This window comes from Anabas testudineus, chromosome 22, assembly GCF_900324465.2.
Source record: "Anabas testudineus chromosome 22, fAnaTes1.2, whole genome shotgun sequence".
Taxonomy (NCBI): Eukaryota; Metazoa; Chordata; class Actinopteri; order Anabantiformes; family Anabantidae; genus Anabas; species Anabas testudineus.
The window spans coordinates 424,756-448,919 of record NC_046630.1 but is presented as its reverse complement, the minus strand read 5'-3'; the positions used below and the strand labels follow the sequence as shown (position 1 = coordinate 448,919).

At 44.5% G+C, this 24,164-nt stretch overlaps 2 protein-coding genes across 2 annotated transcripts; both read left to right on the top strand.

Annotated features, from left to right (window-relative positions):
• Positions 1-704: 704 nt before the first annotated feature.
• On the top strand, positions 705-6,751 carry lgals3b (lectin, galactoside binding soluble 3b). Its single transcript, XM_026339517.1, has 7 exons — positions 705-810; positions 1,663-1,684; positions 3,513-3,615; positions 4,311-4,483; positions 4,576-4,664; positions 4,889-5,057; positions 5,988-6,751. The coding sequence occupies exons 2-7, from the start codon at positions 1,679-1,681 to the stop codon at positions 6,144-6,146; spliced, it is 699 nt and encodes a 232-aa protein (XP_026195302.1). The 5' UTR covers positions 705-810; positions 1,663-1,678; the 3' UTR covers positions 6,147-6,751.
• Positions 6,752-7,701: 950 nt separating this feature from the next.
• On the top strand, positions 7,702-22,719 carry fbxo34 (F-box protein 34). Its single transcript, XM_026339515.1, has 3 exons — positions 7,702-7,939; positions 14,797-14,964; positions 19,077-22,719. Coding segments are annotated over exons 2-3 (2,043 nt in total). The 5' UTR covers positions 7,702-7,939; positions 14,797-14,962; the 3' UTR covers positions 21,118-22,719.
• The last annotated feature ends 1,445 nt before the right edge of the window (positions 22,720-24,164 follow it).

Genomic DNA, 24,164 nt, shown 5'->3' with positions numbered 1-24,164 from the left:
CCAGTCCGTGTTAATATAAACGCACACACCACTGCTGTCTTTATGTTTTCAAGATTTTACCCAGAATACTGGTCCACCAGTAGCTGAGGCTTTTTACTCCGAGATGATGAACTGATCCTGAAACGTCAGGATTCAACCGAGTTTGTTAAATCTGTTTTCTGGGAAAGGTGTCTCTCTTTAGTTTCCACGGAAACACATAAGAACAAACCGATCAACAATCCATCAGTGATCCAGTTTGATCCCTGATGTCACGAGAGAAACAAAAGCAGATCAAAGAAAAGTTTACATGGCAACACAGAAAACACACACACACACACTGACACACACACACACACTGACAGACAGACACTGACACACCCAGTGCACACACACACACACAGAGACACACACACACAGACACACACACACACACACTGACACACACACACACACTGACAGACAGACACTGACACACCCAGTGCACACACACACACAGACATACACACACACACTGACAGACAGACATACACACACACACTGACACACACACACTGACACACACACACAGACACACACACACACACACTGACAGACAGACATACACACACTGACACACACACACTGACACACACACACAGACATACACACACACACTCACAGACAGACAGACACACACAGACATACACACAGACACACACACACTGACACACCCAGTACACACACACACAGACACACCCTGTACACACACACTGACACACCGGGTGGGTGTGGTCTGTGGATTCAGGACTTTCACTCAGTCAGTCGGTGTGTGCAGGTCTCAGGTGGACTCAGGTACGTCGTCAATTCTTTTCTCTTGTTTCCTTTAGCTTAGCTTAGTTTAGTTTAGTTTCTCAGAAGTTTCAGTTTTTGCTCGAGTCAGAAGCAGGAAACAAACAGGAAGTTCATCTGAAACTCAGCAGCTTCAGCTCCTGGGGAACGGGACCAGTTTTCTTGGTCTAGTTTTCTGTTCTGACTCAGTTTTAGTTCCGTGGCTGCAAACGTGGATCATTCTGTGACCGAAAGATCAGCTGAGTCAGTTTGTTGGTGGTGGTTCAGCTTTTTTTAACGTTTAAACTCCGACTACAGACGTAGACACACCGACCAGGGAGCGCGCGCGCGTGTGTGTGTGTGTGTGTTTGTGTGTGTGTGTGTGTGTTTGTGTGTGTGTGTGTGTGTGTGTGTGTGTGTGTGTGTGTGTGTGTGTGTGTGTGTGTGTGTGTTGTGTGTGTGTGTGTGTGTGTGTGTTTGTGTGTGTGTTTGTGTGTGTGTCTGTGTGTTTGTGTGTGTGTCTGTGTGTTTGTGTGTTTGTGTGTGTGTTTGTGTGTTTGTGTCTGTGTCTGTGTGTGTTTTTGTGTGTGTGTCTGTGTGTTTGTGTGTGTGTCTGTGTGTTTGTGTGTGTGTGTGTGTGTGTGTGTGTGTGTGTGTGTGTGTGTTTGTGTTTAGGGAAGGTGGGTCAGACCAGTTTCTAATGAAGTGTTTCCATGGTAACTGCGGTGAGTGACAGAGACCTCAGGCTTCCAAACTGAGTCTAGTTTCTTCATCAGGTTCAGGTTTTTGTGTTCTTGTCAGGACTCGTCCGGCACGCCCTCAAACGTTGCTTTTTGCTGCTGCTGCTGCAGTTTAATCCTTTTCTCTCTGTTTCAGATCAGCGACAGTCAGGATGGACGTAAGTCTGAGTTTTATTTTTCAGTTGATTCGTTTGATGTGTTTTTTCCAATTTAACAATAAACAACAAACTCATCTTACAACAACAAGGTTGGACAATTGAAGCTTTTTCTCAGAGATATGACAAATATGAAAAACAAAGGGCGGGTTTGTGTGGAGACCAGTCGTCCTGCTCAATCTGACACAGTGGACCATGTTAATTATTAGGATGAAAGAGAGATTCCCGACAGTGATGCAAATCGTAAACAAATGTCAAATCACATGATAGAAACCTGCAGTCACCTGTCGTTCTCATCCAGGTGAACTTCATGTTCAGATGTTTTTTGTCTTTGAATTACTTAATTTTCTTATGGACTCTCAGCTCCTGCTGCTGTTGATGAGTTTTATCAAGGTTTATTATCATTATCATTGTTATTGCCTTGGTTCATCAGGGACCACGTACAGGAACGTGAAGACGTGTGACGGATCAAATTCAGTTCAGTTCTGCAGTGTCTTTGTTGGAACTTTTCTCGTTTTGGAAAAAATATCACTAGTCACTTACTGAATGACTGTGTGTGTGTGTGTGTGTGTGTGTGTGTGTGTGTGTGTGGAGGGGTTATTAATGGGCCGCATTCATGTTAAACCAACAAACCAACACCTTCATACTGAACATTCCTGAAGAGTCTGTCATCAGAGTGCCCCCTCAGAGTACACACACACACACACCCTGAACCTCATAAACCACAGACAGACACTGACAGACACACTGTGTGCTGTGCTGCGTTCAGGGACACTTTGAACAGTCAGCGACAGATTTACTGAAGTTAGTTTTTCAGCCATAGTTTAGACTCATGTGGGACATCTACAATAATAATAAATAATCTAATTTCAGGTTTGGTAGTAGTTGTGCAAAGAGTCAGACCACTGAAATGAACAGACCGTATTAACTGCAGCGATCAATGGTTTTTACCATCACAACTGCAAAGTGTCCAGTATTCCTACAGAGAAAGAGGGAAAAGGCTTCACCGGCTCACACACACCACAGTTTGTAAAGACAGCAGGTTGATTTAAGCAGCTGCTGCTGCTTGTGACAAGCAAAACAAACCTTAATGAATTTAGTCTATATTCAAAAAAAATACTGCAATGAAGCAGTTGAAGTCAGGTGATGAATACTTGAATCCAAGTTTTATTTTTTAAAACATCTTCAAACACATGTTGGGATGAAAACTGGACATTAGTTCAGCTGCATATCAGCCGAACATTTTCACTTTACTTTAACTTAGACTTTAACTTTCAACCTGAAACCGAGTTTAAACCTGAGGCTACTTAGTGTTTGACGGCAGGTGGAACCATGTTAACAGACATGTTAACAGACATGTTAACAGACATGTTAATCACGACGAACAGCAGGAAGGTTTGCTGGAGAATTCTTCAGCTATGAAAAACAGAATAAATAAATAAATAAATAAATAAATCCGAGAAAAAGTTACAGGGACTGAGGTCTCGGTATCAGCAGGGTTACGGCACTGAGTCTTTTCCACAGAGGATTAAAACTAAGTTAGTTCAGCTTTTTAACCTTTAACTCTAGAGAACGACCAGTTACTGCACAGACCAACACAGAACCGGCTGCTCAGAGCCTGAGAAGTTAAACTTAACAGCTGCGATTGGCTGCAACTTGTAAACAAGTCCTGAATATCAGTGAGGACAGAAACTCTCCCTACGCCGATTCCGACCACCTGTTTGGTTCTAATCGTCTCTAAATACTACATTACCCTTGATCCTCAGCTGCTGTATCTGCTCACGTCAACATTTCTTTTCCCTCTGGTGAACTCACGTTTCTGTGTCTGCAGCTCTCAGACGCTATTAGCGACTGGCCCCCTGGTTACAGCCAATCAGGATCACAGGAGCAGAACCCGTCTTGGCCTGGACAGACCAGTAACCCCACCTGGCCAGGTACACCCACCAACACTCTTGTCTTCTTCATTATTAAATGAGGTTTCCTTCGAACAGACGTTTAATGTGATGACAGCATCGTACAAATGATTCCTCTGATCCTGAAGTTTGAGGATTCTGAACTCAAATCAGGGGCCTCGTGTGTGTTACTGAATCTTTTAATCTTCCCCCGAATCACCACGGTTAACTAGAAATGTTGTTACCATGGCGACTGACTGGCTGCATCGTTCAACCTGGACGATCCCTAAATTAAACTTCAGGACTTGATGCTCCTCATTTCCAGGGGAACATTGGAACATTGTTGATTTCAGAATCCAAACAGCAAACGTCCTGACTTGCTTTTCTGAGCCGGGAACGTCTGATCTGCTGCTGGTAAAAGGTGGAATCACAAACGTACACAAACATCTTCTTGGTTGGTCTCAGTCAGTTACAGCTGTTGTTTCAAACAGCAGGAGCAAGTTTAAATCCTACACGAGAGGTTTAAGTCAATGAGAGCAGGTGAGTATGTGTCTGAACTGGGGTGGCCAACTTTGGTCCTGCTTGTTTCCCATCCCCTAGCCACTGCTGACTACCTGGACCAGGTATGTCCAGTAAATCAGAAGTTGTGCAGGGATGGTTGGAAAACAAACAGGACAGTGGCCCTCGAGGACCACAGCTTGCTACCCCTGGTTTAAAATAGGAAACTCCATTCTCAGGTCAACCTTCTAACCCCACTTGGCCTGGAGGTCAACCTGGCCCAAACCCCACCTGGCCCGGAGGAAACCCCAGCCAGCCCACCTGGCCTTCCCAACCAAGTGCACCTGGAGGATGGCCCAGTCCTTCACCTGGACCTGGACCAGGCATCCCTGCTGCCCAACAACAGATTCTGGTAAGATGGGTGGATGGATGGATGGATGGATGGATGGATAGATGGATGTGTAATCAGATGGGTGTAGTAACCAGCTGCCTTGTTGTTGACAGACGGTGCCATACACACAGAAACTGCCCAGTGGAGTTTTCAACAAGCTGCTGATCAGCATTGCTGGAACCATCAAACCCAACGCTGACAAGTCAGTTTCAGCCTTAATAAAATCAAATCTTTTATTCATCCCTGAGGAGAAGGACGTGTTTTACTGCTCCCCAATAAGACTTGATATGGTACAGAACAGAACCACAGGAACATTTGGTCGATGTTAATTAATTTGGAAGGTTTGTCTTTGTCTGATGTCAATCAAATTAAAGTTAATCAGACTCTGTTGGTTTCAGGACTGTGTTGGTCTTTACTGTTTTTCAGGATCACCGTGGATCTGAAAACGGCAAACGATCTGGCCTTTCACTTTAACCCTCGCTTCAACGAGGGCGGCCGGAGGGTGATTGTCAGGAACAGCTGCATTGGCACTAAATGGGGGAGAGAGGAGAGAGAGCTGCAGAACTTCCCCTTTGTCCCGGGACAACCGTTTGAGGTCAGATCTTTATTTTACATCAGTAGAAAAGCTGTCCTGGACTCCAGAGCAAGTTCAACTTAGTCTGGTCAACTTGGGTTTATCTAAGTGTAGCATTTGGTACCATGATACCAGCTAGGTATCAACTGGTTCTGTGAATCTGAGTTTTCCTCCTGCGACGACTATTTAAAGTGCCCATATTAATAAAAAACGTGTCCTTGAACAGGTCCTAAAATGTGCCTGTATGCTGTGATGCTGAGAAGTCGTGTAGATTATAGTGAGCAGCCAGTCCGAAAATGTGGAGAACAGACCCTCTGCAAAGTGGCCGGTTAGCTGTGCAGCTAATGTGGCATTCAACAAGCTAACCTGGTAAACAAACAAAACACCTGGTGCTGGCACAGCTTGAAACTTGAATGAGGCCCAGGTTTAGGTCACAAACAGTTTAAAAACTTGTTTAAAAGTCTGATGGCTGAGGGGAAAAAGGAGTTCCGGATCAGTCCGGATGTCCCGCATTTCACACTCCTGAACCTTTGACCGGAGGGTAGAAGTGTGAACAGTCTGTGTTGGGGGTGGGTGGGGTCCACAGCTTGAAGATGGAGACAGCTCTCCAGTCTGCAGAGAGGACAGTGAGGTCCTGGTGATCTTCTCAGCAGTCTTCACCCCTCTCTGCAGACCTTGCAGTCCATCACAGTAGTACAGCCGCACCACACAGGGATGCAGCCGCTCAAGATGGGCTCAACGGTACCGTTGTAGAAGTTACAGGAAGAATCCAACAGTGTTTTATCTTGCTTTTCTAATAAAATGAATTCAACTATTTAGTGTATTTAATAAAAATCACTGGGTCGTTGTCAGGTGTCAGTGCAGCTGAAGCGTTTATCATCATCGTGTAGGTTCTTAGCAAACCCCTCAGTCCCTGACCGGCTGTCTGACTCTGTGTTTCTACCACTGCAGATGAAGATTCTCTGCACCAACACAGAGTTCAAAGTAGCCGTCAACAACGTTCATCTGCTGGAGTTCAAGCACCGGTTCCAAGACTTGAGATCCATCAACACACTCAACATCTACTACGACCTCACCCTGTCCAAGGTCCAGATGGAGACTCTGCCCTGATACAGGGCACAGATCTACTAGGGATCAACTAGAGATCTTTAAAGGGAGAGGGTTTATCTGTAATAGATCATTAGTTAGAAATATATCACAGTAAGACTGGGGATCATACAGAGATGTACTGGAGATCCACAGGAGATCAATCGATAGAACATAGTTTGTGGATCCATATTAGATTTTCCAGTATCTATCAATTTTCCAACATTTTAAATTCAATGTAAATGAGAAGATCATTTCTAAACTGTCCATAGATCCTCAGCAGATCCAAATAAATCTTGAACATATATGTGGATGATTCTTAGTGAGGTTAATTAATCAACAGTAAATCCTCTCAATTTCTTCTACGCTCATAGAAATAAAAGTTGAATGTTGGGTTTGCTGCAGTTTGTGTCTGTTTATCTCTGGACTGTTTTTTCTCTATAATCATCAGTTTTCACAGTCAGAACTCTTCACACACCTACAGGAACCAACAGAACCGTTCTTAGAAAACCTTAGAACCTTCTGCTGTTCACTTCTATTATGGATCTTTTTTCATTCATATAGTGCTCTTTGATTACCTGAGAGGTTTTGTCAGCAATGTCTGTTAATAAACGGTCGATTCAACTTCACACACACAGTTTGTTGACTGTGTTTTTTCGTGCTCAGTTAACGCGATTTATTTTCACTCAAAAATGAAAAAAAAACTTTTAATCATTTTCATTCATATAAAAATAAAGAAACTCGGTGTTCAAATCAGTGTTACAATTTGGTGAAAAGCCAACTTTGTAATTATTATTATTGTTAATAGAATGGAAAAGTCATTTTGATGTGAAGAGTTTCACTTCACAACCTCCAGAGGGCGACACTGACGCACCTGAACTGGTAGGTTTTGTTTTTGGGGCAGGGGAGGAAGGAAGGGTCCCTCCTAACTGACCTTCGACCCCTAATCGTATGAAGCCTCGGGGTTCTGTTGGTTCTAGTGATCCTCCTGGTTCCGCTGGTTCTCCCAGTTTTGCCAGTTGCCCCGGTCCACCTGGACCACCTGGACCACCTGGTCCACCTGGACCACCTGGACCACCTGGACCACCTGGTCCACCTGATCCACCTGGACCGGCTGCAGGTTTTTGTGGTTGAGCTGAAAATGGTGAAAAAGAGGAGGTCCCACTCTGCTGCTCATGTCAGTCAGGTTTATATGAAGTCAGCTAATGCTGAAAAATTAAAAATACTGGTAAAAATGAGCAAAGACTCAACACAGAAAACAACACAGGAGAAAAAAATGTAATTGAATATTTGGGGTTTTAAATATGTAGGCCTAAACCATCAGGAGCAGCATGTGAATATGTTGGGCCATTGTAATACATATTTTAGATAATAAGCTAATCAATAGTAGAGAAAATATCAACATATTAATTTGGAATGAAAATAACTATTAATAATCTAACTAATCCATCAGTCTCACAGCATAAAGTTAAAGAAATAATCAAAATAGAACAAGAAAATGAGGCATAAATAACCTATAGACGATCTTTGGCAGACCTGGCTACGTCATGACGCAGCCGTCCCAGCTGTGCGTCAGTGCTCGGTCAGTAGTTAGGTGATAGAGGAACGGACAGGTTCGTTAACGGCGGAGTTCCGTTTCAACGGCGAATTAATTCGTTAAAACTCCGTTGTATCAGAGGGAAACTGAGGAAACCGACAGAGAGGGTGCTTCGTGCTTATAGCACGAACCGGGACCGGAGGGTTTGAACGGTTTTGGTCGCTGCCAGCAGCTTTTCCGTCCTCAGCAGCGGGGAAGAGACGGAGAGTTCCTCCTCCAGGTTAGTCTGACCCTCGGCCTCTGGCTGACTCCTGTTAGCGTCTGGTGCTAGCTCGGTTCGTCTGTGTGTGAACACACCGAGAGAAATGGGTCTTTTTAAATTTTACTTTTGGTTTGTTGAAATGTCGACGCCCCCTCGGTTCTGCGATCGTTAGCTGCTGAGGCTAGTTAGTTAGCCAGGTGTATTATGATTTCTAACGGCCGCAGCGAGTAGCGTGCTAGTTAGCTCAGCGGCTAGCAAACTTTATCGAGTTGTGTCGGGAGTGAGCTCCGCTGCAGACCGTTGCGTTTTCCTGTGATCGAGACTTTAAACTGTGTCTGAGCAGCGGGTCCGTGCGGATTAAACCGACTCCAGCGATGGTGTGAGTCGCTCTGAGTGTGTTTGGTGCTAAATGCTAACTGGCGTTAGCTGTCAGACGGTGGAGCTGGTGCAGAGGCCTGAAGTTCACAGCAGCTGCCCGGACTGTGTGCGTCTGTCTGCGGCTGGTTTTCCTGCTCTGGCCCGCTGTGCTGGAAAAAAAGTACTCTGACAGTTACAGTCACTTCTCACTCCACTGTGAGTACACTGTGAGTACACTGTGAGTACACTGTGAGTACTCTGACAGTTAGTCACTTCTCACTCCACTGTGAGTACACTGTGAGTACACTGACAGTTACAGTCACTTCTCACTCCACTGTGAGTACACTGTGAGTACTCTGACAGTTACAGTTACTTATCACTCCACTGTGAGTACACTGTGAGTACTCTGACAGTTACAGTCACTTCTCACTCCACTGTGAGTACACTGTGAGTACTCTGACAGTTACAGTCACTTATCACTCCACTGTGAGTACACTGTGAGTACTCTGACAGTTACAGTCACTTATCACTCCACTGTGAGTACACTGTGAGTACACTGACAGTTACAGTCACTTCTCACTCCACTGTGAGTACACTGTGAGTACTCTGACAGTTACAGTTACTTATCACTCCACTGTGAGTACACTGTGAGTACTCTGACAGTTACAGTCACTTATCACTTCACTGTGAGTACACTGTGAGTACTCTGACAGTTACAGTCACTTCTCACTCCACTGTGAGTACACTGTGAGTACTCTGACAGTTACAGTCACTTCTCACTCCACTGTGAGTACACTGTGAGTACTCTGACAGTTACAGTCACTTCTCACTTCACTGTGAGTACACTGTGAGTACTCTGACAGTTACAGTTACTTATCACTTCACTGTGAGTACTCTGACAGTTACAGTCACTTCTCACTTCACTGTGAGTACACTGTGAGTACTCTGACAGTTACAGTCACTTCTCACTCCACTGTGAGTACACTGTGAGTACTCTGACAGTTACAGTCACTTCTCACTTCACTGTGAGTACACTGTGAGTACTCTGACAGTTACAGTTACTTATCACTTCACTGTGAGTACACTGTGAGTACTCTGACAGTTACAGTTACTTATCACTCCACTGTGAGTACACTGACAGTTACAGTTACGTGTCACTCCACTGTGAGTACACTGTGAGTACTCTGACAGTTACAGTCACTTGTCACTCCACTGTGAGTACACTGACAGTTACAGTTACTTGTCACTCCACTGTGAGTACACTGTGAGTACTCTGACAGTTACAGTCACTTCTCACTCCACTGTGAGTACACTGTGAGTACTCTGACAGTTACAGTCACTTCTCACTCCACTGTGAGTACACTGTGAGTACTCTGACAGTTACAGTTACTTGTCACTCCACTGTGAGTACACTGTGAGTACTCTGACAGTTACAGTCACTTCTCACTCCACTGTGAGTACACTGTGAGTACTCTGACAGTTAGTCACTTCTCACTCCACTGTGAGTACACTGTGAGTACACTGACAGTTACAGTTACTTGTCACTCCACTGTGAGTACACTGACAGTTACAGTTACTTGTCACTCCACTGTGAGTACACTGACAGTTACAGTTACTTGTCACTCCACTGTGAGTACACTGACAGTTACAGTTACTTGTCACTCCACTGTGAGTACACTGTGAGTACACTGACAGTTACAGTCACTTCTCACTCCACTGTGAGTACACTGTGAGTACTCTGACAGTTACAGTCACTTCTCACTCCACTGTGAGTACACTGTGAGTACTCTGACAGTTACAGTCACTTCTCACTCCACTGTGAGTACACTGTGAGTACTCTGACAGTTAGTCACTTCTCACTCCACTGTGAGTACACTGTGAGTACACTGACAGTTACAGTTACTTGTCACTCCACTGTGAGTACACTGACAGTTACAGTTACTTGTCACTCCACTGTGAGTACACTGACAGTTACAGTTACTTGTCACTCCACTGTGAGTACACTGACAGTTACAGTTACTTGTCACTCCACTGTGAGTACACTGTGAGTACACTGACAGTTACAGTCACTTCTCACTCCACTGTGAGTACACTGTGAGTACTCTGACAGTTACAGTCACTTCTCACTCCACTGTGAGTACACTGTGAGTACTCTGACAGTTACAGTCACTTCTCACTCCACTGTGAGTACACTGTGAGTACTCTGACAGTTACAGTCACTTCTCACTCCACTGTGAGTACACTGTGAGTACTCTGACAGTTACAGTTACTTGTCACTCCACTGTGAGTACTCTGACAGTTACAGTCACTTGTCACTCCACTGTGAGTACACTGTGAGTACTCTGACAGTTACAGTTACTTATCACTCCACGGTGAGTACACTGTGAGTACTCTGACAGTTACAGTTACTTGTCACTCCACTGTGAGTACACTGTGAGTACTCTGACAGTTACAGTCACTTCTCACTCCACTGTGAGTACACTGTGAGTACTCTGACAGTTACAGTTACTTATCACTTCACTGTGAGTACACTGTGAGTACACTGACAGTTACAGTCACTTCTCACTCCACTGTGAGTACACTGTGAGTACTCTGACAGTTACAGTTACTTGTCACTCCACTGTGAGTACACTGTGAGTACTCTGACAGTTACAGTCACTTATCACTTCACTGTGAGTACACTGTGAGTACTCTGACAGTTACAGTTACTTCTCACTCCGCTGTGAGTACTCTGACAGTTAGTCACTTCTCACTTCACTGTGAGTACACTGTGAGTACACTGTGAGTACTCTGACAGTTACAGTTACTTCTCACTCCGCTGTGAGTACTCTGACAGTTACAGTTACTTCTCACTCCGCTGTGAGTACTCTGACAGTTAAAGTCACTTTTTATGGGCCGGTTTTAATAATAATATGCGTAGGAAACAGTTTATTAACACAGATTCGTATATCAAGTTTATGTCCTTTCCTGGGAAGATCAAAGAAATCATGATCAGTGTTGATCAGTTGGTCAGGCCAAGTGTTTGATGATCACGTGTGATAAACCTGGAGGATTTAATTCAGAACACGGCAGCTGAGCTGAACATTCACTGTGAAACATGTCTACAAACTATTATTATTACAGAGGCAAGAAAAAGTATGTGAACCTTTCATTAAGTTCATGGTTCAGGCTTTTTCCTCAGGATACAAATCTGTGTTCTGATTCTGTTCATTGAACTTATTTATCGGATGTTTCAGCTTCAGCTAAACATTGTTGCTGCTGCATGATTCTGGATAAAATATCTTAAATATCTTTAAACATTTTGTTTTGTCTCCATGTTTAAAAATATAATTTAGTATTTTGTCACATGGTGTAACAGAGTCCTGTCATTTGTTGTTGCAGGAAACCTCCCTACAGAATAATCATCACATAGAAATGAGGTTGTACACAGCATCAGTTATTTAAAACCCTTAATGGTGCAGCTTTGGTCTTCTTTTAGACATCACACCTGTTGGACTGATTTACCTGCATGTAGCAGTGTTTGCCTGTATGGTCAAGTGCAGTGCAGACAAACTAACGAACTGTTCCAGTATCAGCAGATACTGGGTGAAAACAGACACAAATCTGGGTCAGAGAATTGGATCAAATTGTCCCAGGGTGTTAATCAGAGTTAAAAATAACTCCTCCTGTGTGTCTCACAGCTGTCTGAGTCCTACTTCAGCACCAGATAAACATGGACTGGTCCATCTTCACCTCTTTTAGTGGTTCTAGCTGTTTGTTCAGTCTCATGTTGGAATTTGACTCTGAATGTCCGACAGGTTTGTTTTAATTGAATTAATTAGAACAACAACATTTATCATGACAGTTGTATTGTCCCTGATGCTATTTTAATGTCCCAGGACAACAGGACGTCCTAATTATAATCCTCCATGTTAATGTGTGAACATTAACTGGAGCCTTTGAGTTAATGGACAACAAGTCAGTGACTGAATCAGGATTTACAAAAAGTCACTTTGTTCTTTCGCTGAGCTCAGCAACAGTGGATAAGGATGTTGAATGTGACACGGTGTGAAAAGAGCTGAAACGGTTCATTAATCAGGTATTTGTTGGATGGACTGATGAAAATGGAAAAACTTGTTTCTCTTCCAGTTTAGAAATGTTCTTTCTGTTTCAAACTGAATAATTTTTTCTTCTTTTCTGACATCGTCTACCCTGAACCACTGATGAATGAATCCAGTAAATCACTAGGTAACAAATTCCTCATGTTGGTCGCCCCCTCCCACCCCCCTTTTTTTTTCTTAAAGAAAAAGTTATTCTATCATCTTATGGTTTTCTCGTCCGATCACTTCCTGTTGTGGAGATGAAGTAGTCAGCTGACACCACTTCTTGCTGATCAGACGTGTTTCTATCGTGGATCTCAGGTGATTGGCAGCTTCTCCTGCCCTTCACACTTTTGTCCTATGATTACTTAGCTGCCTGTTTGGCGCCGTTTACTGTGTTCATATGAACAGCGGACCTGCTGACAAAGAGTTGAATGTGATCAGTCAGTGGTGATATCCAGTCTGCACTGATCAGAGCAGGCGACATTAGTGTCCTCAGCTGCAGAGGAAAATCCAGACTAACAGAGGCCTAGAGCACAGAGCTGTAGGATCAAGTGGTTTGTATTTTAATCAGTCTGTTGGTCTGATGACTGAGGTTTTATCAGCTGCTCACTAATCATTTTTTATCAGTGTTTGTCTCCAAACTGCTGCTCAACCTTCTTTCACTTCTGTACTTTCAAGACTCATTTACTGCTTTAGTTTTGAAAGTCGCCTCAGCTCAGTTTTAGATCATCAGGAACAAACCAGTGTTCAAAGGTGGTTTCTGGGCACGGTAATGACATCAGGATCTAAATCTGTCGGTGATTAATCATGTTTTCATCCCATCAGCTGAACCTCTGAGGCCTTCCTCACTTTAGCCAACACGTTTCCATGTGGTTTTATTCTTTGTCTCTTGCAGTAACTGGATCCGCTCAGTTTGTTTACCTCCATCAGACATCAAACATTAAGCATTCATTCACATTTTCTTCTGCTGTATTTTTAGATTTCAGTGAAAGAACCTGTGGAACTCGCTTCACACTTGTCTGAGGGTCTAGTTTGGAACATTTCTGTTTGGAAACCTGTTGGAAAGTGATCGGAGCTGCAGAGTGTGTTTACTGTCAGCAGCTTAATTCAATTCAATTCAATTCAATTTTATTTGTATAGTGCCAGTTTACAACAGAAGTTATCAGAGCTACCTTCTCTAGTACATCCTGACTTTATGATGCCAACCAATCAGCTTGGTCTGTGCACAGCTCTACACTACACCTTGTAGAGATTTGAGGTGTTGGCTGCTCTGTGACCGTCACCGACCATTACCCATAAGCCCCTTTTCTGCACATCACCATAAAGCTTTACGTGTACCTCCAGAGAAGAATACCTTTGTGTTTGTGTGTGATCTTCTGCTCTGCATGATGTTTGAACACACACACACACACACACACACACACACACACACACACACACACACACACACACACACACACACACACACACACTGCTTGGTAGCTTGTTGTTTTCCCAGCATGCCTTGTGTTTGAGTTGTGGGTGTGGTTGTCTGGCTGAACAGGCTGGAACAAGCTTCAGACAGTTTTTATTTGACTAAAACATAGGAACTGAGGCTGTTGTGTGGTTTCCCTCCGACCAGTCACAGCTATAAACACAGAGTCGAAGCAGATGTCTGTTTACAGAAGATATTGTAGTTCATATTGTTAGAGATGTGAGCAGCATCATCATAAATCCTCTGTACTGCTTTTAGTAATGATGGATAGAAAGGAAATCAGTGTAACTTTTTTGAATTGTTCTTCTGTTACGTTCCAAATTAGAACCAACTTCGAACTGGAAAGTGCATTGTACTCGTAGCAAAAATCCTAATCGCAGGGCTTTTATTTGTTTAGATTCGAGGAAACTGCATGACTATGTGAGAGGAATAAACTTTTTCACTCTATAAAATGATAGAAAGATTTAATTTTGTAATGTTTGACCAGCTGCTTTAGCTCTTTCTCTGTGCAGCCAACGTTCAGTTCAATTCAAACAATAATTCTTAATATTATCAATAATAGTTTTTAACCATTTCGGAATTGAAACACGGATTCGAGAAGAACCTGAATCAATAAGCAAGAATTGGAATCAATCTAATTCAAACGATACCCAACTTTAGAGTCCAGGAACCCAACTTGAATATGGGAGAACCTGGCAGAAGATCCTCTGACTAACAGGTCTTCACGGTTGAGTGTTTACATAAACCACAGGCTGTTTGGAGTTCGACACACAGCATTTAAGTGACACTGAGATCAGGAGGTCTTCAATTTATCGCTAACGTGTGTGTTCTCCTGTAGGTTCTGTGTGTATTTATCGGTAACGTGTGTGTTCTCCTGTAGGTTCTGTGTGTATTTATCGGTAACGTGTGTGTTCTCCTGTAGGTTCTGTGTGTATTTATCGGTAACGTGTGTTCTCCTGCAGGTCGGTCTCAGGAGAATTCTGAGGATTCGGAGGAGGGACGTTTGTTTCTGTCTGGGAGGACTCGTCGTGAACATTAGTCATGTGAGGCTTAACGATCAGAGGAGCTGTCACTCAATCCAGGACAACGCCTCCTGTCACCATCACCAACCAATGAGCTCACAGCCTGATGTAAGTCCCATCTCTTTTGCCCACAGCAGCCAATCACAGGCCAGTTTGGATCCAAGGCTATAGTAGCTGTAGTAGTTATTGGTTTATAGTTAGTATTCATAAATTACAGTTTTTGGTCCATGTAACGTGTGAAATCAGTCACAAAGTAGTGGAGCTTAAAAAATGACAACGGATTATTTAACAAAACAGGTGCAGATGATCCAGAGTCTGAACCTGTCCCTGATCTCTATGACTTCCCTACTTTCCTGATTCCTGTGTGAACTCTTTGAAAGTCTGAAAGTGCTGGAACCAAAACTCTAGGAAACATTTTCTCTCATTCTGCTGGATGATGATTTTTGTAAAAATGAAAACTAAACAGAAGCTCTTTGGGCATTAGTTAAAATGTGACATTTAGAAATAAGTTGTTTTCCAACATGTACTAATTACTTGTTTCAAGATTCAAAAAACTTTATTAATCCCAGAGGGAAATTGTTTTGCCTCATTACAGTTATTCTCAACACAGACGGAAAGAAAAGGAACCACAACCAGGAAAGATCCACATGAACATAAATACACAATAAGATCAATAGAGGGAACTCAGTATATATACAGAATATGTAAAATAGATTATTGAAAATGGATCAATATTTATAGCTTATTGTGGATTGACAGCAAGTATAAGACACAACTATCACTTCCCCCACCCCTTACAGAGGGGGGAGGAATTGTACAGATTGATGGCCACAGGTAGAAAGGATCTCCTGTGGAGATCCTTGGAGCATTTGGCAAGTCTTTGGCTGAACGTAATCCTCTGTCCAGCCAACACACTGTGCAGTGGGTGGGAGGGATTGTCCAGGATTGAGAGGAGTTTGGACAGCATCCTCCTTTCAGCCACAACATGTAGAGGGTCCAGCTCCACCCCCAGAACAGAGCCAGCCCTCCTAATCAGTTTGTTTAGTCTGTTAGTGTCTGACACCTTCATGTTGCTGCCCCAGCAGACCACAGCATAGAAGATGACACTGGAACCACAGACTCATAAAACATCATCAGCACGGTGCTGCAGACGTTGAAGGACCTGAGTCTCCTCAGAAAGTACATCCGGCTCTGAGCCTTTCTGTACAGTGCTGATGAGTTTTTGGTCCAGTCCAGTTTGTTGTCCACTCCCAGGTATTTGTACTCGGACACCCGACCTCCACCTCCTCCCCCTGTATAGAGAGAGGGATGACAGGACTCCCAGATTTCCTGAAGTCCATCACCTGCTCCTTTGTTTTATTGATGTTCAGTTGAAGATGGTTGAGTCCACACCAGCCAACAAAACTGTCCACCACTCCACGGTACTCTGTGACATCTCCACCCTTAATACATCCTTCAACTGCAGAGTCATCAGAGAACTTCTGAAGATGACAGGACTCTGAGTTGTACCTAAAGTCTGAGGTGTACAGGGTGAAGAGGAATGGAGACAGAACTGTCCCCTGTGGAGCACGTGTGCTACAGACCAGTGTCAGACATACAGTTCTGCAGGCGGACGTACTGTGGGTTAGTGAGGGAGTCCATGATCCAGGAGATCAGGGGGGTGTTAACCTGCATGTGAACCCCTCAGTCTGAACCCTAGACATCAAGCAATAGTCAGATGAGTTGACTCGTCTAGTCTGAAATGATGTGAAGGTGTTATAGCAGCATCTCAGGTGGTCGGACTCCTGCCCTCTTTCTCATGTCTGCTCCGGGTCCAGAGTTCAGAGACCTCATAAAAATCTGTGCTTTTTTGAACACACTGAACTGTTTCTGTCCCTTAAACACGCAGAAAGTGGAACACGGTCAAGGTCTCGAGGTGTTCTTCTGGAGACTCCTCCTCCACCTCTGAGACTTCCTGTTTCTAAAACCTTTTTACAGGTTGTTTCCGGGTTCATAGCTCAGATTTTCTCTGCTCTGACTTTTAGCATCCTCTGTATTTAGTCACTACAAAGAAACAAAAATGTTAAAGCAGTTGTGTGAAACGTGAAGATCTTTTTTTTTCTTTCTTAGCTGAACAGTGTAAGGCCGTTTTGTTGGTCCTAGGTGTGTTTATGGGCAGCAGAGCAGCAGAATGAGCTCACACTGCTGCTTATCATGACGTAATGCTGTAGTTAAAATGTTCAGCTGTGTTCCTGCACATGTCTGCACATGTGGTCGAAGGAAAACCAAGAGGAACTACATGAGGTTTCAGACTTGAGGCTTTTATAACAGCACCAAGTTTTAGGGGGGTGGGAGATGTTTTTTTTTTAACCAGTGATAGATGAAGTCCAGCTAGAGGAACAGATTCGTGTTTACACCATAGCTCGTGGTTTGTAACACTGAATAACTGGAGTGTTTTCACGATGGCAGCTGTTTCACGTTTGGTCGTGATGATGTCGAGGTGAACGGCACAAATAGAGCGTTACACAGTGTTACACAGTTAAACAGGAGCGTGAGCTCACAGTCCAGTTTAACAGTAATTATTTTATCTGAATGAAAATTAAATCCAGTGTATGATCAGTAATTTTAATTTAGAATGTTATTGTTTGTTACATCAGAGTGAAGAAAGTGAAGAGCTAGTCTCGATCCAGCCTGGTTACCATCCGCTAACATGTAGAGCTGTGTTTTTGCTTGTGGTCGACAGGAAGAAGTCAGACCTTTAAGTCCTGTTTGTTTTGGTCCATGGTGTAAAGACAAGTTTACACACTGGGATGCTGCAGCAGAACAACAGAGACGGAGAGACCAGAAACGTCTGTCTGAGACAAACTAGAAGGAAAATATCAGAACAGCAGGTTCTGCTGAGACTTTTCAGTATGTTGCTTACATGTTCGTTAACAGAAAGACATCAGGATTTGAATGTAGCTAAAGATGATTGGTCCATGTCCACTGTCTGAATTTTAAAGGAGAACTCTAAGTGTGTGTTCCAGTAAAACTCTGAGACAAGCCGGTGCTTATAAGGCATTCTTCATCCACAGCGCCAAAAATAAAGGAGTGTGTGTGTGTGATCATTTGTCACGTGATAAACAGGCACTGGCCCGAGGTGTGTTTTCAGTCAGAAGACTCTGAACCGGTTTTAATTGTTTATTCTGTTTCTGCTGACGTCTGTTTGTCAGAAGAACATTTTAACATCATCACATTTGTGCATTGGTTTTAGTAGGTCTGTAGATTTATTTGATGGGAGTCCTTCTGTCTCTGAGGTTGTTCAGTGAAATGAGTTGCGTTTGTTTCCCTGGAACATCATAAGGATACTTCAGCCTGGTCCGGAGTCTTAGACCAGTCCTTGTTTTACAAAGTAGGACGAAGGTCTGAGAGTCTTTCTGAAACCCTAACCCAGATGTTTTACACACATTTAGCGTTTGTTGGGGTGAAGTTCACGTTAACGTTGGGTCACGTTAAAGGGAATTTTGGTGTCGGGTAACGATGGTGAAAACATTTACCATGAAGACTGGGTCCTGTAGGAATATAATAATAAATGCTCTATACATTTATTTATAGAGCACTTTTCTAAACATATGTTACAAAGTGCTTCACAAGACAGACAAGAAACACATGTAGCCCAACAAGATCAACTTGAGCAAGCACTAGGCAAACAGTGGAGAGGAAAAACTCCACCTAGGGGAAGAAACCTCCAGCAGAACCAGGCTCAAGTTAAACGGCCATCTGCCTCGACCGGTTGGGGAGCAGGAAACAGCTATACAAACAAAACAATAATACAAACGACTACCACATCGGTCCTTGGGGAGACCAGTTCCAACGTAAAGACATTGTAATCTAATGGAGAGTCCTCCCAAATACAGATTTGTTTTAGCTTACAGAAGATCGCAAAAGGCTCGTCGGTAGAGGTATGTTTTAAGGAGAGTTTTAAAAGATGGTACTGAGTCAGCTGATCTTATATCCTCGGGTAAGCTGTTCCAGAGTTTAGGGGCTCTAACTGAAAAGGCTCTGTCACCTCTAGTAGTCATTCTGACATCAGGGACATACAGAAGATTTCTACCAGAGGATCTCAGGCTACGTGCAGGCTCATAAAGCTTTAAAAGCTGGGATAAATAGCTGGGGGAAAGGCCATCTTTTGGCACAATTTGCTGCATAGTGATAATTTCAATACATTTTTAATGTTTGTATATGTGTTGTCCCCCCCCCAGGACCATCATGCATCTGAAGACGTGTCCGAAGCTCATGCGCACAGAGTTGTGTTTGGATGCAGCTGGTGTTCAGACGTCGTCCCAGCGAAGCAGTCTGTTTGTGGGCCAACAGGGGGCGTTGCCGAGGACCTGCAGCAGCAACCATGGCATCTTCAACAGCACCCGCCTCCCGTTCAGCATCATCTCCACCAACATGCTGCACCGCACCAGCACAACAAACGGCATCTTCAGCAGCAGCGTGGCATCACTGCAGACGAAGGCTTTGTCCAGCCCCTCCCTGCAGCTCGCCCACCCAGCGCCGGGCTGCGAGAATGACACTCCCACACTCCACCAGACCGCCACAGAGGATGCAGAAAGTCCCCTGGACATCTGGGCTGTTATTAAGCCTGGACACGTCCGCGAGAAGATCGCCATCTTTGCCTCAGAGGCAGGATGGACAGACGGTGCCGGAGGCGGGGAACGCATCTCAACCAGCACCTCCAACAGCCAGGATAGAACGCCGGCAATTTGCATGAATCATGTCGCCGTGTCATGTCCGGCACGGGCCACGAAGGCAAAAGGAAGCTGGGAGGAAAACTGCAGCGCCAAACGCCGCCGCAGGTCTGGAAACAACCAGAAACAAAACCTCCAGCGGGACCTGAGAACTTATTCCCTCCAGTCGTCTCCATGCTGCCCAACCTTGACTCGGCAGTCGGACGTCGATCAGTGTGGTGGCGACGTGGTGACAGAAGAGGAGGAGCACAAGGTGTCGGTGGTGGAGATGGTGGCGTTCCTGGAGCAGAGGGTAAGCGAGCGGCGGCCAGACTGTAAACCTCTGCTTGCTCTCCAGAGGAGCTCCACCACAATCACACTGTCCAGAGCCCCGCTCCTTGATGTCAGGAGGGAGGGGTTCGAGGTCAGGGGGGAGGAGCCAGAGAACATCAGGGTGTCAGAGATCGTGGCCAAGCTGGAATCGGAGTGTCTGAGGAGGAGGGCAGAGGGAGATCTGTCGAGGAGCAACAGCCTGAGGAGGTCAGTGGGACGAGTCCTGCTCGCTGGGGACCAGAGCTCTGCTCCCTCGCAGCTTGCATCATCAGTGACATCATCACTTTCATCATCAACACTGCCGGGAGCTCAGAGTGCGAGCAGGGAGCCAATCAGCTGCTTAGAAACAACCACAGACACACCTGCTTCAGCTCTGGCCACGCCCTCCCCTCTCCACCCAGGTGAGTTAGTGGGTGAGTCTGAGGAGGCCAGAGGGGGTGAAGGTCTGACAAAGAGCACAGTGTCACAGACTGCCGCCCCACCTCCTCCACCTCAGGGGGCGGAGCCTCTGCCTGGCTTGCTGTTTTTGTGTCCCCTTGCTGAACCCTTCCCCCACACAGACTCCTGTCCTCCCCCACCAGATTCGGAGCACCACCCCCCTCGCCACAGAACAGCCTGTGACCTGCAGCCCACCTCCTCTCAGCCAGTCCCCCTCAATGTTGGCGCCTGCCCTGACATTGGCAGCCATTCAGAGAAGAGAAGGAGACGATCTGGTCCTGGGGGGCAGGTTGTAGGTTCGAGTCCTCTGAGCCGGCGTGCGTCGGCGTCACAGGACTTCCTGGAGATGCGTCAGCGGGTGCAGCAGCTGTTGGCGCCGCAGCCGTACCTGGCCGTGCTCCCGCACCACCTGCTGGTAAAGATCTTCCTGCTGCTGCCCACGCAGAGTCTCGCTGCGCTCAAGTGCACATGCCACTACTTTAAGTTTGTCATCGAGAACTATGGCGTGCGGCCCGCCGACTCACTCTGGGTGTCTGACCCCCGTTACCGTGACGACCCCTGCAAGCAGTGCAAGAAGCGGTATGACCGCGGCGACGTGTCACTGTGCCGCTGGCACCACAAGCCATACTGCCAGGCGCTGCCCTATGGGCCCGGGTACTGGATGTGTTGCCATGGCGCCCACAGGGACACGCCTGGCTGCAATGTGGGTCTCCATGACAACCGTTGGGTGCCGCCATTCCACAGCATTAATGTGCCGATTTACCGGAGGAACCATAACAACAAAAACGACTGGGAGTGACGAAGCAGGATTTTTCTTAAAACACGTCAGAGCTGCAGCAGTTTTACCATCAGTCGATCGATTGATCGTATTTTACTGATCAGTTAATTGATCTCTTTAAAATGTCAGAAAATAGTGAAAAGGGTTTATTTAATGTTGAGCTATATGTTCTCACAGAGGGGAAACTTGAAAATGTCAAATGAGTGAATTATTAAATAGCTGAAACACTGTTAGTGTCTTTTTTTTTTTTTTTTTTTTTTTAAACTGCACAAACGGATCAGATGGCAGCATTTTTCAATTCATCTGTCAATTATACAAAATGTCAGAACATAGGCAAAAAGCTCTGTTTGGAATTTCCATGTAAAGGTGAAATCCAGTGTCTTCATTTAACTAATTAACTGTCAGAACAGTTCATTATTAACTGATTAATTATCAAGACACCTAAGTTGTTGCAGCCAACAACAAACATGCAGTAAAAACATTCGGTTAAAGGTGAGTTTACCTGTGAGGATTTTTAAACATGAGCTTATCGAGCAGCTCAGCTTGTTTTAAGGAAAACCTTGATAAAGTTTCTTGATGCAGCCTCAGGACCAGAGTGTGGTGCCCCCTGCTGCTCAAAGCTTCCTGTCTGCTCGTTAACAGATCAGCAGCTCGTTAGTGATGGGGGGGGGGCGGGGGGTCCCAGCCAGGACTCTTCTTTTCTGACTGAGTCGGAGATAAAACAGGTGATTTGTGAAACTAAAGATCTGCAACTGCTGAAATTGGTTTCTGACGAGCCGACCGACCACATTAGTCCAATTTGTGACCGTCAACGTCCACTTACTTAAACTGTTACTCGTTCAGTCCTTTGATCTTCATGCATTTTATTGTGAAGAGAAAATCGATCTTTGTTTTTATGATTGATGATCAAATAGTTTCTAATCAATTTCCTGTTAATCAGCTGCCTGCTCCGTCTACTTTCAACCATTTCACATGGTCTTCATCAGCAGTAGGTAAGTTGTCATTTAAACATAGTCAAAGTTTCCTCTTTATTCTGAGCACATTTTATTCACACTTTACTTTTATTTTAGTGGCCAACCTGCTGATGAGGACTGTGGGAAATGGTTGAAAGCTCCAGAACAGGCCAGTATGTGGAGTAGAGAGAAGTACAGTTCATGAATTGATGGACGCTGACAGGAACCCTCAGATCAGGGTCATGTGAGTGAGGGGGTGGGGCTTCAGAGGGCACCATCTTTGGGGCAGAGAACAGTGGAGTGGTCAAACTTTATCTGCACCTTGTTTGGGTTTACATTTGTATATAAATCAGAGTTTATGAGCAGCTTCTGTTGGATCAAGGGATTCTTTCTGCTTTTATCTTGGTGTTGAGAGCTGAGTGATAATCATCTTTAATAGATTGTAATCATTCCGATTTTCCTGAAGGGAAAAGAGCAAACGTGGCCTTGAGTGTTTGAAACGATGCAATATGAAACTGTAGAGACTATAAAAAAAGAGTATCGGGGAGAGAAGTTGAACAGCCTTTGACGACCAGAGATTTGTGCTTTTTCTTTTTTCTTTTTCTTTTTTTTTTAAGGCTTTTAGTTTCTGCTGGCTGGTTTATGTTAATAAAGTGCTTTCTTAATGGTTCTTGTTTGGGATTTAAAAAACGCTTGTCTGTTTTTTGTCTTTTCACTCATTGAGGGAAAAAAAAAGAAAAAAAAAAACTAGTTTAAAGTCCATTTTTCTCTTTCTGTGTCATTACATGTATTTTGCTCAGGATGATGTTCAACTCCACACGACAGTCTCCAAAGTCATTTTAAAAAGAGCGTTACTTAACGATGTAACTCGTTAATGTTAAAGACGCCTCCTGTGTTTCAGTCCAGTGCAGGTTAAACTGTCACACTCTGATGCTAACATTTTCATGCAGCAGGAAGTTGGGGCTGAATTCAATTCAATTCCATTTTATTTGTAGAGCGCTTTTTACAGTTGACATTGTCACAAAGCAGCGGAAGGAACCAGACTCAACAGGAACCCATCCTCATATGGGTGATTACATGCTATGTGTAAGCCAGCAGACAGTCCAGTAAAACAGTTAATGTCTTTAAGTTAATGTGGAGTCCAGTTAGTTATTGCAGGCTCTGGTAGACTTGTTCCAGTGCTGGACTATCGAGCGTTGAGTTGAGACCTCCGAGAAACGGCTTCGGATGTCCGTCGAGGCCAGGACCGTCTTCATGCTAGCATGTGACCAACTCCAGTTTCCAAACGCATTCCAAAGGGACCATACGGGGGATCCAAGCGACCAGATCTCTGACCAGAAGTTGAGTACCAGGACGAGTCAGACAGGTCCAGAGGGCAAAGGGTTGAACGACGTGTAGCTTGACAGAGAGACAGGAAGAGGGAAATGGAGAGGTAGTGAAAGAGAGAGAAGAGGAGAGATAACAGATATAGTATGATCACAGTCAGATAACGTAAGAGGTGAATGTATATTTAGTGTAGAGTGCAGCAGGGACTCCGGCAGGACTAACTATGACAGCATAACTAAAAGGGAGAGCCAGAAGGAAACACGGACATGAGGACTCCCTGGGTTGTAGAGCAACCAATCACTTCACCATCAACAAACCTGAGTGATCAGTGAGAGTTGGGAAGACAGCATCTAAACATACCAGTTCTCCATAATGCTCTACGTCCATGAGTCCTTCACAAATCTATTTACAAAATGCTTGACTAAATAAATAGGTTTTCAGCCTAGACTTAAATACTGAGACTGTGTCTGAGTCCCGAACGCTATTTGGAAGGCTATTCCATAACTTTGGGGCTTTGTTAGAAAAGGCTTTGCCCCCAGCTGTAGTTTTTGTGATACGAGGTACTGACAGGCAGCCAGCATCCTGTGATCGAAGTAGGCGTGGTGGATCATAAGACACTAGCAGTTCACTTAGATAATGCGGCGCGAGACCATTTAATGCTTTAAATGTCAGAAGTAGTATTTTGAAATCAATGCGAAATTTCACAGGGAGGCAATGAAGTGTAGATAAGATAGGCGTGATGTGCTCATATCTTCTGGTTCGAGTGAGGACTCTCGCTGCTGCATTCTG

Excerpts from the sequence above, each read along its gene's own strand:
- lgals3b (XM_026339517.1), top strand. Across the intron at positions 4,665-4,888 it reads ATCAAACCCAACGCTGACAA|GATCACCGTGGATCTGAAAA; the intron begins GTCAGTTTCAGC and ends ACTGTTTTTCAG. Across the intron at positions 5,058-5,987 it reads TCCCGGGACAACCGTTTGAG|ATGAAGATTCTCTGCACCAA; the intron begins GTCAGATCTTTA and ends CTACCACTGCAG.